Source organism: Panulirus ornatus, chromosome 50 (assembly GCF_036320965.1).
Source record: "Panulirus ornatus isolate Po-2019 chromosome 50, ASM3632096v1, whole genome shotgun sequence".
Lineage (NCBI taxonomy): Eukaryota > Metazoa > Arthropoda > Malacostraca > Decapoda > Palinuridae > Panulirus > Panulirus ornatus.
In genome coordinates, this window is record NC_092273.1 from 13970293 (window position 1) to 13985598 (window position 15306).

At 40.1% G+C, this 15306-nt stretch overlaps 1 protein-coding gene across 1 annotated transcript in view; it reads left to right on the plus strand.

Moving 5' to 3' along the window:
* The first annotated feature begins 7785 nt into the window (after positions 1-7785).
* The window catches only part of APP-BP1 (Nedd8-activating enzyme E1 regulatory subunit APP-BP1), a 44186-nt gene continuing 36665 nt past the window's right edge, over positions 7786-15306 (plus strand). The window contains exon 1 of the mRNA XM_071691469.1: positions 7786-7940. Within this exon, the coding sequence (XP_071547570.1) occupies positions 7873-7940 (68 nt within the window). The 5' untranslated portion in view covers positions 7786-7872. The remainder of the gene's footprint in view (positions 7941-15306) is intronic.

Genomic DNA, 15306 nt, shown 5'->3' on the forward strand with positions numbered 1-15306 from the left:
TATATATATATATATATATATATATATATGTGTGTGTGTGTGTGTGTACATTGAGATGTATAGGTATGTATATTGTGCGTGTTTGGACATGTATGTATATACATGTGTTTGTGGGCGGGTTGGGCCATTCTTTCGTCTGTTTCCTTGCGCTACCTCGCTAACGCGGGAGACAGCGACAAAGCAAAATAAATATTTTTTTTATATACATGAGTATGTGGATGGGTTGGGCCATTCTTTCGTCTGTTTCCTTGCGCTGCCTCGCTAGCGCGGGAGACAGCGACTAAGTATAAAAAAAAGAAGGAAGGTGGATCATTTGAGGGCGATAGTTAGCACCGAATCACTGAATATTGTATGTTTAACTGAAACTTGGATGAAATTAGAAGAAAGGGATCTGTAGTTCTAGTGTTCCAATAATGGATATAAACACTTTCTACGACTGTTAAAAAGGATAGGAAAGGATGTGGGGATTGCACTTTATGTTCGGAATAATGTTAAAAGCTGTAACAGGAGCGACATGAAAGTAACAAAAAGTACAGAAGTGACCTGGGTTGAAGTAGATGAAAGCAATGAAAGGTATTATTCGAAGTGTTATACAGACACCTCCCCAAGATTAGTCTGAGGGGGAGAGTTTTTATGGGACGAAGTTAGTAAGGCATATGATCAAAATGTATGTATTCTGTGTGACTTCAGCTTCAGTACAGTCAACTGGGAAAATAATACGGGAGATGCTGAGTCAGAGGAATTTATGGGGACAGGACAAGACTGTTTTCTAACACATCACATTTCCGAGCGGACCTGGGGGTGATAACATTTTAAATTTGTTACTGACAAATGCAAACAACCTTATAGATGAAGTTGAGGTAGGTGGACAGTTAGATGATAGTGACCACAAGGAATTAAGATTTAATGTAATGAAGGATATGAATAGGAAGGGGAATGAAATGTTCGTTTCCGACTTTCGTAAGGCACGCTTTGTCATGCTACGTGTTGATTGGATGGGATTGAATGAAGGTGGGGTGAGGTCAGACGGACCAAGCATTGCAGGTGGTGTGATCTGGTCAGTCAAGTGACTCACATTAGCTTTAGTGTAGATAGTGTCAAGTGTGGATGAAGCAGGGGAGATGATCAACAGAGTGGAAGTATCCTTAGAAAGGTTCCAGGCAACGATTAAAAAGGGACAAGAATTGAATACATCATATAGGTAATACAGGACTAACAATGATGATCCAAAATGGCTAAATAATAGAATAAAACACCTTGTAGGGCAGAAGCAGGGCTTATACAACACGGAAAACGGGGGAAAACGGTTTACTGATCAGCTAACGCAAATTAAGAGAATGGTAAAATCAGAGATTAGGAAGACTAAGAGAAATTACGAAATTAAGATAGCTGGCGAAACAAAAATAAAAAAAAAGATTTTTTTTCTTCAAATGTACTGAACGGAGGTTAGGGAGAAAATTGGACCTATTGAATCGCATTCTGGTAGATTAGTTGATAGTGAGATTGAAATATGTGAAGCTTTAAACAATCAATTCATATCAGTATTTACGCAGGAGGGGAATACAAACATTCCGGTTTCAGAGCAAATTTACAAGGGGTGAGGGGGTGGGGGGACGAAAGCGGGACGCTATGCGATATAGAAATAATTAACTTTGATATTTTGAAACAAATAGAACGATTAAAAGTAAACAAGAGTCCTGGGCCAGATGGTATTTATACGAGGGGTCTTGAAAGAATGAAAGGAAGAAGTAAGCGTTTCTCTTAAGTGTGTTTAAACAGTCTGGAGTCAGGCGTTGTTCTTAAGGAATAGAGGACAGCAAATGTCGTTTCCATTTTTAAGAAAGAGGATAGATCCATTGCCTCTAATTACCGTCCTATCAGCTTGACATCTATTGTAGGACAATTTTTCGAATCAATTATATTGGACGAAATACGGGAACACTTGGAGAATAATGATCTCATTACGGATTCTCAACACGGGTTTACAAAAGGGAAGTCATGTCTCAGGAACTTTCTCTCCTTTTTTAATGAATTATTTGAAACTTGATCAGGGTAAGAGTTATGATATTGTATACTTAGACTTAAGTAAGGCTTTTGACACATTACCTCATGAGCGTCTCCTTAGAAGAATAGCGGCACACGGCATCGGGGATTGTGTATTAAATTGGATTAGGGCGTTGCTCACTGAGAGAAAACAGAGGATACGCATCAACGTAGTTACATCGGACTACGACATTCACAGCTACAGTCCATGACTCGCATCCAACAACTCTGGGACAATCATACCTCCAAACATACCCATTTTCGCCCATCCAGTTAGTGACCGTCTTTCCACACATTCCCAAGTGCTTCCCTAACCTTAGCACCTCGCACCCACCACCCACCCTTTGACTCACCTCCCTTTCCATTGTCCCATTCATTGCTATGTCCACTCCTCCAAATCTACTCCATTCAAATCAACACCCTAACTAATGTGTCTCCTTGCATTGCTGAACCTAATAGCCTTGCTTTTATCACATTAGTCTTAGTTTTTCCTTCCACACACTCTTCCAAACTCAGACACCAACTTCTGCAGTTTCTCACACGAATCTGCCACCAGCGCCGTGTCATCAGCAAACAACTGACTCACTTCCCAGGTCCACTCACCCCTTTGTTCAGAACCCTTGCATTTACCTCCCTCACCACCCTGGAACAACTCTCCCATCTTTACACCTACTCGCACACACGCCTTGCTCATATGATCAAAACTCCTTTTAATAGCTTCGCTTCCACACTATACATTCGTAACACCCACCACAAAACAGCTGTTAAGGCTACCATATGATTTCTCCAGATCCATAAATGCTTCATCCAAATTCTGTTTCTCTAAGTACTTCTCGCACACATTCCTCAAAGCACACACCTAATCCAAACATCCCCTGCCCCTCCTGAAACATTGTCCCTCTCCAGTCTGATACTCGGTGCATGCCTCCACCCTCTCAATCACCACTCCTCCATACAACTTACCAGGAACACTCAACAAACTGTCTTGCATTTTGTTGATCTTAATCTTCTTCCTGAGGGTAGCATTTGATATTTGTTATTGTTATTCAGTGGATGATTTTTGGTCCGTCTGAATTACTTTATAACTTTATATCATACATCATTCGTGTATTTCTAATAGTGTACTGGTATTCTGGACCCTCAAATTTAATACAGTTCTTGATAACCTTTGTCAATTGAAGATCTGAATCTGAATTACAGTTTCCATACCAACATGTGACTGGAAAATGAGATGATTGACTGTATAACAGCTGTATCAAATAGATCTGTAATTTCAGTGTCATTTTTAAGGTTGCTGAACTTCCTTAGAAAATGCATTCTAGAATATGCCTCTTTGTACAGTGCCTCCACATTTTTATTGAAAGAAATGCATTTGCCATTTCTTTCGTCTGTTTCCTTGCGCTACCTCGCAAACGCGGGAGACAGCGACAAAGTATAATAAAAAAAAAAAAAAAAAAAAATATATATATATATATATATATATATATATATATATATATATATATATATATATATATATATATATATATATATATTTTTTTTTTTTGCTTTGTCGCTGTCTCCCGCGTTTGCGAGGTAGCGCAAGGAAACAGACGAAAGAAATGGCCCAACCCACCCCCATACACATGTATATACATACGTCGACACACGCAAATATACATACCTACACAGCTTTCCATGGTTTACCCCAGACGCTTCACATGCCTTGATTCAATCCACTGACAGCACGTCAACCCCGGTATACCACATCGCTCCAATTCACTCTATTCCTTGCCCTCCTTTCACCCTCCTGCATGTTCAGGCCCCGATCACACAAAATCTTTTTCACTCCATCTTTCCACCTCCAATTTGGTCTCCCTCTTCTCCTCGTTCCCTCCACCTCCGACACATATATCCTCTTGGTCAATCTTTCCTCACTCATTCTCTCCATGTGCCCAAACCATTTCAAAACACCCTCTTCTGCTCTCTCAACTACGCTCTTTTTATTTCCACACATCTCTCTTACCCTTGCGTTACTTACTCGATCAAACCACCTCACACCACACATTGTCCTCAAACATCTCATTTCCAGCACATCCATCCTCCTGCGCACAACTCTATCCATAGCCCACGCCTCGCAACCATACAACATTGTTGGAACCACTATTCCTTCAAACATACCCATTTTTGCTTTCCGAGATAATGTTCTCGACTTCCACACATTCTTCAAGGCTCCCAGAATTTTCGCCCCCTCCCCCACCCTATGATCCACTTCCGCTTCCATGGTTCCATCCGCTGCCATATCCACTCCCAGATATCTAAAACACTTCACTTCCTCCAGTTTTTCTCCATTCAAACTCACCTCCCAATTGACTTGACCCTCAACCCCACTGTACCTAATAACCTTGCTCCTATTCACATTTACTCTTAACTTTCTTCTTTCACACACTTTACCAAACTCAGTCACCAGCTTCTGCAGTTTCTCACATGAATCAGCCACCAGCGCTGTATCATCAGCGAACAACAACTGACTCACTTCCCAAGCTCTCTCATCCCCAACAGACCTCATACTTGCCCCTCTTTCCAAAACTCTTGCATTCACCTCCCTAACAACCCCATCCACAAACAAATTAAACAACCATGGAGACATCACACACCCCTGCCGCAAACCTACATTCACTGAGAACCAATCACTTTCTTCTCTTCCTACACGTACACATGCCTTACATCCTCGATAAAAACTTTTCACTGCTTCTAACAACTTTCCTCCCACACCATATATTCTTAATACCTTCCACAGAGCATCTCTATCAACTCTATCATATGCCTTCTCCAGATCCATAAATGCTACATACAAATCCATTTGCTTTTCTAAGTATTTCTCACATACATTCTTCAAAGCAAACACCTGATCCACACATCCTCTACCACTTCTGAAACCACACTGCTCTTCCCCAATCTGATGCTCTGTACATGCCTTCACCCTCTCAATCAATACCCTCCCATATAATTTACCAGGAATACTCAACAAACTTATACCTCTGTAATTATATTTATTATACTTAGTCGCTGTCTCCCACGTTAGCGAGGTAGCGCAAGGAAACAGACGAAAGAATGGCCCAACCTACCCACTTAGACATGAATATACATAAACGCCCGCACGTGCACATATACATACCTATACATTTCAACGTATACATACACAGAAATATACTTATATGCACATGTACATATTCATACTTGCTGCCTTCATCCATTCTCGTCGCCACCCCGCCGCGCAGGAAATAGTACCCCCCCCCCTCCCCCCTCGCGCGCGCGAGGTAGCGCTAGGAAAAGACAACGAAGGCCACATTCGTTTAAGCTCAGTCTCTAGCTGTCACGTGTAATGCACCGAAACCACAGCTCCCTTTCCACATCCAGGCCCTACAAAACTGCCCTTGGTTTACCCCAAACGCTTCACATGCCCTGGTTCAATCCAGGGCACGTCGACCCCGGTATACCACATTGTTCCAATTCACTCTATTCCTTGCATGCCTTTCACCCTCCTGTATGTTCAGGCCCCGATCGCTTAAAATCATTTTCACTCTATCCTTCCATCTCCAGTTTGGTCTCCCACTTCTCCTCGTTCCCTCTCCCTCTGACACATATATCCTCTTTGTCAATTTTTCCTCGTTCATTCTCTCCATGTGACCAAACCATTTCAATACACCCTCTTCTGCTCTTTCAACCACACTCTTTTTATTACCACACAGGAACGGACAAAGAAAGATTGCATTCGTTCACATCCATTCTCTAACTGCCATGTGCATTGCGCTGAAACTGCAGCCCTTATCCACCACCACGCCCGAAAGGCCTTTCCATGGTGTACCATGGCCTCTTCATATGACCTGGTTCAGTCCAATAACAGTACCTAGAACCCTGTATATCACATCGTTCCGGCTAGCTTTATCCCGTGCACGCCTTTCACCCCTCTGCATGTTCAGATCCCGATCACCCAAATCTTTCACTTCATCCTTCCATCTCCGATTTGGTCTCCCCCGTTCACTTTATCCCTTTCACTATCCTCACAATCCAGTAATCTCACACTGCACTAGTCTCACACTGCCATAATCTCACTATTTATCCTGCACTAATCTAACCCTGCACTAGTCTCACCCTGCATTAGTGGCACCCTTCACTAGTCTCACCTTTCACTTGTCTAACCCTAGTTTCACACTGCAGTATGCTCATACTGCACTATTTTCACTACGGTAATGTCACTGCACTCGTCTCACACTGCAATATTTTTCTAAATTTAGTTGAGGGATCGAAGCCAAACCAGGAGGCTTGGCTAGAATCTTGATACAAAAAAAAAGTATACTAAGTAGTGGGCAATGGGCATTTACTCAGTTCCTAGTTATGAATTATAATTCATTACTGATAATCTAAAGGGAAAGAGGGCTTGGAAGTGCTTAGCTTATACGTGAAGATGCAGTGCGTACAGTTTGTATGAATGATGGCGCACAGACTCGAATGTCATTGTTATTATAAGTTTTATGGCTTCCGTTTTCCTCCAACGAAAACGAAGATTGGGTTGCTTACTTTAGCGTTCTAGTTTTTGTCGCTAAATCTATATCTTATCCTTATATGGTAGTCTCACGCTGTTCTAGTCACACTGCAGTAATCTCACACTGTACTAGTGTTGTACTGTAGTCGTATCACACTGCACTAGTCTCACATTACACTAGTCTCACTTTGTAATAATCTCACATTTCATTAGTCTCATACTGAATTAGTCTCACATTGCCCTTGTCTCACCTGTGGCTAGTCTGAACCTGAACTCTTCTCACATTGCGCTAGTCTCACACTACACTAATCTCACATTGCATTATCCTCTGCATTTGTCTCACTCTGTACTTGTCTCACCCTGCATTACTCTCATTTTGCATTAATCTCACACAACACTAGACTCATCCTGGAATTGTCTCACTCAGCACTAGTCTCACAACTGCTGTAGTCTCACGCTGCATTAGTGTCACACTGCACCAGTCTTACTCTGCACTAATGTCACACTGCACTTGTCTTACACTGTACTGATTTTATACTACCCTAGTATCACGCTGTGTTACGCTATGTTATTCTCATAGTGCACAGGCCTCACGTTACATTAGTCTCACACTACACTAGTCTCACATTGCAGTAATCTTAAACTACACTCGTCTTATACAGCACTAGTGTCACAATGCACTTGTTTCACATTGCACTACTCTCACACTGCATCGGTCTCACACTGCATTAGCCTCACACTTCATTTGTCTCACACAGCATTATCTCACATTATATTAGTCATACATTGCCCTAGCCTAACACTAGTCCTACACTGCACTAGTCCTACTACATTAATCTCATACTTCACAAGTCTCACACTGCACTGGTCTCAGTCTATATTAATCTCACTCCACTAGTTTCAGGCTTCATAAGTCTCACACAACCCAAGTCTCACAATTCACCAGTCACCCTTCATTACAGCAGGGAAGATATGAATGAATGCTTTGAGTTTTAGATTTTGATCGCTGCTTCATAGTGAAGTCAGTTTCTTTTTTTCATTTTTTTGAGTTACTCAAAGTGGCGTGGCGTTGTTGCTATGGTGACGACGAACCTTAACACATCCTTGTAGAGCAAAACCTAATATTTCCTGATGTATTGATAAAACCCTCTTTATTCTATGAACATTGATGTCTACAGCTATTTACCTTTTTTTTATGAAGTTTGTTTAATTACACCAAGAGAAACCAATGGGACACTACTTTCGGCTATTTATGCACGGGTGTCGGCCTTCTGCTTACACTGCCTGGCTTCTGCTGTTCAAAAATGGAGTCAGGTGGCACTCCATCATGTGAACAAAGTGAGAAAGCGAAGAAATATGACCGCCAGTTAAGGTGAAATAATACCATTTGGACGTATTAATGTGTATTTGTTTTAGATGAATTGATTGCACAGAATATTTTATTTGTTACATGTCATTTGTGTTATATTTTGGGTTTGTTTACATTGCGGAGGTTAAGTTTGTCCTGTCACTCTAGTTATAAATACACTTTATACAGTTTTTATTTTTGCATCATCTGTCTTTTAGAGTGACTGTAGTGTTCTGATTTGCACGTCAGGTATGATGAATAGGAAAATAAGAACAGTTTGCCTCAAAAAATTGGGTTTTGTAAGAACGGTGTCAACATTTTCAAAGAAATGGTTTGCTGTGATAGGCCACAGAGTCTACCTTACTTTTTTTTTTATTAATATGCCAGCTGTTTTGTCTTCTCTCATGCTTTCTGTCATTATATGAAGTTTTATATATTGTATAGATTTGGAATTTTTAGTTACTGAGTGTATAGCTTTTACACAACCGGTTTCGACTAAACCTTACATCCTTTGAAAACCTAATTCTTTCCTAAAATGTTCAAAGTAGTGGAAAATGAATGTAATCATTCGAACCTAGTCTTACCAAACCTTATGAAATCATTTTAATCTTACTTCCAGTCACCTGGACCTGTATCTTAACTTTAGTATATTGCCAAATCTAACTAAACAAATCTAGTGCAATCATAGTCAACCCAGATCCAACCCAATTGAAGCTAGTTTTACCCATTCAGATCTTACCAGTTTTATGTAACTAAGTCACACAAAGCAACTCCACTCAGCAACTTAACCATCCGACCCTAGTTTGATCTCTTATGAACTCACACCATAGTAGATGTTGGTGCTTTAAGGTGGGTGGGGAGGGTGACCTCTTTCATGGGCATTGTTGCTGGTGAAATAGGTTCAGGCTTTGCTGAGTTAGGGGTAACTGTAAGGAAGTTAGGGGTAACTGCATGGAAGCAAGTTTAGGGAAGTGCCTATTTATGTATTAGTTCCTTTGTATAGTAAGTTGTGATTATGTCAAGCATGTTTAGTCGAATGGTATTAAATAAATTGTGATTACACGGTTACATGCCAAGCATGTTTTATGAAATGGTATTAAATTAGGTGAGAGTTGCATATTTGGGAAAATATGTAGTCAAAGTAGGTAAAACACGTATGAAAATCAACAGAACCTGTGGAAATTCATCTCCCATCATGTTGTAATTGTCAGATATCCATTGGTAATATGCCCATCACACTTGCATGAATGCACTGTTCACATGGTGTGGAGACAAATTTAATTTTGGTATGTTTTTCAGTAATTTTGGCTATTGGGCAAGGTTCTTATACATTTTGTTGATATTTTACAAATTTATTGCGTACTTTTACATTAATAAAACCAATGTTTTCCCTGATATGCACGACCATTTCACCATATTTGGTATTGTTTAATGAATATAATGTTCCAAATCATACTCGGTAGATATTTCTTTAAAGCACCTAGAACATAAGCAGCCATTTCAAAAAGCTGGTGGACTACTGATCGGGTGAGATAGTATAAGATGACAGGCAACTGTACCCTTCCTTATTTTGTTTTTATATATCTGGTACAGTTAATATGCAGTTTAAGGATACAATAGAGGTAACTAATGTGAATGGAAGAAAAGCATATCAGTAGACTCATTAGAACTGATTTACAAAGGCACCAGTTACACATAATGTCATTTAGTGATTTTACAGTGATAGATAATTGATAGTAGGGAGGACTATGAAGATTAGGGAAAATTTGAGGGAAAAGTAAAACTCAAATAAATCATGTGAACTGAAAAATCCTGCTTAGCTCTGCATTGCTATTAGCTTTGGGTATTTTGCTCTGTAGTGCTAGTGTAGAGTTTAAAGAATACAATAAAAGCTGTGTGTGATATTGAGCTGTATCTTTAACTAAACAATACTGATTAAGACAATAGTTTGGGTTATGTATATTAAGGATGATGTTGGGTTGATTAATGTAACATTATGTAATTCGCTTATAAAAGATCAGCAGAACCAGTGAAAACTTCACCTAATCTAATTTATATATTAATGTTGAATATTCTAGTCGAAGCACACCAGTCACACATTACACAAATGTCACACTGTCAACAAACAGAAAATACAGTTGCCATGCTATCCCCTGCAGCAGACCATTTTAATTTTAGTATATTTTAGCTAAAAACTGAAAGTTGATGGAGAGATATGGGTGATTATTGGTGCATATGCTCCTGGGCATGAGAAGAAAGAGCATGAGAGGCAAGTGTTTTGGGAGCTGCTGAATGAGTGTGTTAGTGGTTTTGACGCACAAGACCGGTTATAGTGATGGGTGATTTGAATGCAAAGGTGAGTGATGTGGCAGTTAAGGAAATAATTGGTATACATGGGGTGTTCAGTGTTGTAAATGGAAATGATGAAGAGCTTGTAGATTTATGTGCTGAAAAAGGACTGGTGATTGGGAATACCTGATTTAAAAAGCGAGATTACATAAGTATACGTATGTAAGTAGGAGAGATGGCCAGAGAGCGTTATTGGATTACGTGTTAATTGATAGGCGCGCGAAAGAGAGACTTTTGGATGTTAATGTGCTGAGAGGTGCAACTGGAGAGATGTCTGATCATTATCTTGTGGAGGCGAAGGTGAAGATTTGTAGGGGTTTTCAGAAAAGAAGAGAGAATGTTGGGGTAAAGAGAGTGGTGAGAGTAAGTGAGCTTGGGAAGGAGACTTGTGTGCGGAAGTACCATGAGAGACTGAGTACAGAATGGAAAAAGGTGAGAACAAAGGAGGTAAGGGTAGTGAGGGAGGAATGGGATGTACTTAGGGAAGCAGTGATGGCTTTTGCAAAAGATGCTTGTGGCATGAGAAGCATGGGAGATGGGTTGATAAGAAAGGGTAGTGAGTGGTGGGATGAAGAAGTAAGATTATTAGTGAAAGAGAAGAGAGAGGCATTTGGATGATTTTTGCAGGGAAAAAATTCAAATGAGTGGGAGATGTATAAAAGAAAGAGGCAGGAGGTCAAGAGAAAGGTGCAAGAGGTGAAAAAGAGGGCAAATGAGAGTTGGGGTGAGAGAGTATCATTAAATTTTCAGGAGAATAAAAAGTTGTTTTGGAAGGAGGTAAATAAAGTGCATAAGACAAGGGAGCAAATGGGAACTTCAGTGAAGGGGGCTAATGGAGAGGTGACAAGTAGTGGTGATGTGAGAAAGAGATGGAGTGAGTATTTTGAAGGTTTGTTGAATGTGTTTGATGATAGAGTGGCAGATATAGGGTGTTTTGGTCGAGGTGGTGTGCAAAGTGAGAGGGTTAGAGAAAATGATTTGGTAAATAGAGAAGAGGTAGTAAAAGCTTTATGGAAGATGAAAGCTGGCAAGGCAGTAGGTTTGGATGGTATTGCAGTGGAATTTATTAAAAAAAGGGGGTGACTGTATTGTTGACTGGTTGGTAAGGTTATTTAATGTATGTATGATTCATGGTGAGGTGCCTGAGGATTGGCAGGAATGCTTGCATAGTGCCATTGTACAAAGGCAAAGGGGATAAGAGTGAGTGTTCAAATTACAGGGGTATAAGTTTGTTGAGTATTCCTGGTAAATTATATGGGAGGGTATTGATTGAGAGGGTGAAGGCATGTACAGAGCATCAGATTGGGGAAGAGCAGTGTGGTTTCAGAAGTGGTAGAGGATGTGTGGATCAGGTGTTAGCTTTGAAGAATATATGTGAGAAATACTTAGAGAAGCAAATGGATCTGTATGTAGCATTTATGGATCTGGAGAAGGCTTATGATAGAGTTGATAGAGATGCTCTGTGGAAGGTATTAAGAATATATGGTGTGGGAGGAAAGTTGTTAGAAGCAGTGAAAAGTTTTTATCGAGGATGTAAGGCATGTGTACGTGTAGGAAGAGAGGAAAGTGATTGGTTCTCAGTGAATGTAGGTTTGCGACAGGGGTGTGTGATGTCTCCATGGTTGTTTAATTTGTTTATGGATGGAGTTGTTAGGGAGGTGAATGCAAGAGTTTTGGAAAGAGGGGCAAGTATGCAGTCTGTTGTGGATGAGAGAACTTGGGAAGTGAGTCAGTTGTTGTTCGCTGATGATACAGCGCTGGTGGCTGATTCATGTGAGAAACTGCAGAAGCTGGTGACTGAGTTTGGTAAAGTGTGTGAAAGAAGAAACTTAAGAGTAAATGTGAATAAGAGCAAAGTTATTGGGTACAGTAGGGTTGAGGGTCAAGTCAATTGGGAGGTAAGTTTGAATGGAGAAAAACTGGAGGAAGTAAAGTGTTTTAGATATCTGGGAGTGGATCTGGCAGCGGATGGAACCATGGAAGCGGAAGTGAACCATAGAGTGGGGGAGGGGGCAAAAATTCTGGGAGCCTTGAAGAATGTTTAGAAGTCGAGAACATTATCTCGGAAAGCAAAAATGGGTATGTTTGAAGGAATAGTGGTTCATACAATGTTGTATGGTTGCGAGGCATGGGCTATGGATAGAGTTTTGTGGAGGAGGGTGGATGTGCTGGAAATGAGATGTTTGAGGACAATATGTGGTGTGAGGTGGTTTGATTGAGTAAGTAATGTAAGGGTAAGAGAGATGTGTGGAAATAAAAAGAGTGTGGTAGAGAGAGCAGAAGAGGGTGTTTTGAAATGGTTTGGTCACATGGAGAGAATGAGTGAGGAAAGATTGACCAAGAGGATATATGTGTCAGAGGTGGAGGGAACGAGGAGAAGTGGGAGACCAATTTGGAGGTGTAAGGATGGAGCGAAAAAGATTTTGAGTGATCGGGGCCTGAACATGCAGGAGGGTGAAAGGCGTGCAAGGAATAGAGTGAATTGGATCGATGTGGTATACCGGGGTCGACGTGCTGTCATTGGATTGAACCAGGGCATGTGATGCGTCTGGGGTAAACCATGGAAAGTTGTGTGGGGCCTGGATGTTGAAAGGGAGCTGTGGTTTCGGTGCATTATTACATGACAGCTAGAGACTGAGTGTGAACGAATGTGGCCTTTGTTGTCTTTTCCTAGTGCTACCTCGCAGACATGAGGGGGAGAGGGTTGTTATTCTATGTGTGGCGGGGTGGCGATGGGAATAAATAAAGGCAGACAGTGTGAATTATGTACATGTGTATATATGTATATGTCTGTGTGTGTATATATATGTGTACATTGAGATGTATAGGTATGTATATTTGCGTCAGTGGACGTGTATGTATATACATGTATGTGGGTGGGTTTGGCCATTCTTTCGTCTGTTTCCTTGCGCTACCTCGCTAATGTGGGAGACAGCGACAAAGCAAAGTAATGATAAAAATGATAATAAAAGATTTAGCTGTACAATTCTACAATCAGGTGAGATTGTTGCTGGCTCTGTTGAATTTTTACAAGTGTTATACATACTTTGATGTTAATCCAACATTTTCTGTGATGTATGTAACCCTTACTATTATTGCCATATATAAGATTTTATTAGATATGATACCCCAACTCCTGCATTGGATCCTGTTTTTATATATTCTCTGAACAGTACATGAGCAATGCAGAACAAAATCACAATATCCAAACCTTATTTTTATGCAAAACTAACTGGACTTTTACCACAGAACCTTTCTCTAACCTCAGCTAAGTTCCTCCAGCAGCCAGTTTCTACAAATATGTTACCAGCAATTACATTACTTGACCCCATATGTCCATGATCTTCATACCCCTCCTTACTCTAACCTACCACCTTTCCATTAGTTCTTATTGTTACCCCCATATGTTTTCTTGTTCACTTCACTTTTCACTTCCTTCGGAAACATTTTCTTTTTGAAGCTCATCTATGCTCTTTTGCCCAGCTTTTCAGCTCCTGTACCTTTCTCTTGACTTGCTAATTGCTCTTGTACTTTTCCCAGTTGCTTGAACTCCTTCCCTGCAGACATCATCCATACACCCCCATTTCTTTCTCTTAAGTGATTCAACTTCTTCATTCCACTGAAAGTCTCCTTAGAGAATGCACTTAAATGAAAAGTCTTAGCTAGGTGGCAGAAGGAAGAAGGTGGCATTGTCTTGGTATATTTTGACATCACTGAATATTTATGGTGATATTAGCTCTTACAAAGTAAGTGAGGTTTTCACAGATTGTGTTGATTTTTACAAGTACTTTACCCACTGTGATGTTCAATAATCCCATATATTCCCTGACCTCTGTAGCCTTCCTCACCATCACATTTTTTTTTTTTTTTTTTTTTTTTTTTTTTTTTACCATAATAGGATTAATAGACCCCAACTCACTTTCTGCCAGTCTAAATCATTTCTGCCAAGTGTTATGAGTCCATTGATATGCTATTCTGACACTTCCATGAATTAATTTACCATTCCATTCATATTTACTTAACCATATCATAACAGTCTTTGTCATTTAGATATAATAAGGATGCTAGGTCACTGAGCAGAACAACCTTATCTAGAAATGATACAGTGATGAAAAATTCATGCCTGAGCAAAAATAGTCTCTGCTATAGGCATAACTCAGCATCATGTTTCATCACTTTGCCTTATGGCAGTCTCCAGGGATAACAGAAAATGGTGATTGATGTGTTGGCCTTGTGAGGTCAATAGCTTGCCTTACATGTACAGAGATAAGATTATCATAATTAAGCTATCATGCAGAAAAAAATTTAACCTCACAAGCTTTTAGAAGCTAAACCGCCTAGACTTTAGTTGGTGATGTACAGGATTCTGGAAGATCCTACCAGAACAATGAATTTCCAAATGATATTCATTCTGAAGTTTTTTCAAGACTTAATGTTAAAAGTTGTGCAAAATCCTTCCAGTTATGATTTATGAACTCAATGACTGCATCTGCCCTAAAGATTAAATGTACCTGCAGTGTGGAACATTTCATTAAATAGAAAATAATTTTATTAATTTTTCCCCTCTTCAGAGTTATTTTTTCTGAAACAAGTGATATGTTTAACAATATAGTTAAACCTTAGTTGCTGCCTTCATCCATTTCCATCATACTCAGTCACCAACCTCAGCCACCAGCACTGTAACATCAGTGAACAACTGACTCACTTCCCAAGCCCTCTCATCCACAACAGACTGCATCTTTGACCCTCTCTCCAAAATTCTTGCATTTACCTCCTGAACCACCCCATCCATAAACAAATTAAACAACCATGGAGACATCATGCACCCCCGCCACAAACCAGCATTCACTAGGAACCAATCAATTTCCTCTCTTCCTACACATACACATGCCTTACATCCTCGATAAAAACTTTTCACTGCTTCTAGCAACTTACCTCCCACACCATATACTCTTAATACCTTCCACAGAGCATCTCTATCAACTCTATCATATGCCTTCTCCAGATCCATAAATGCTACATACAAATCCATCTGTTTTTC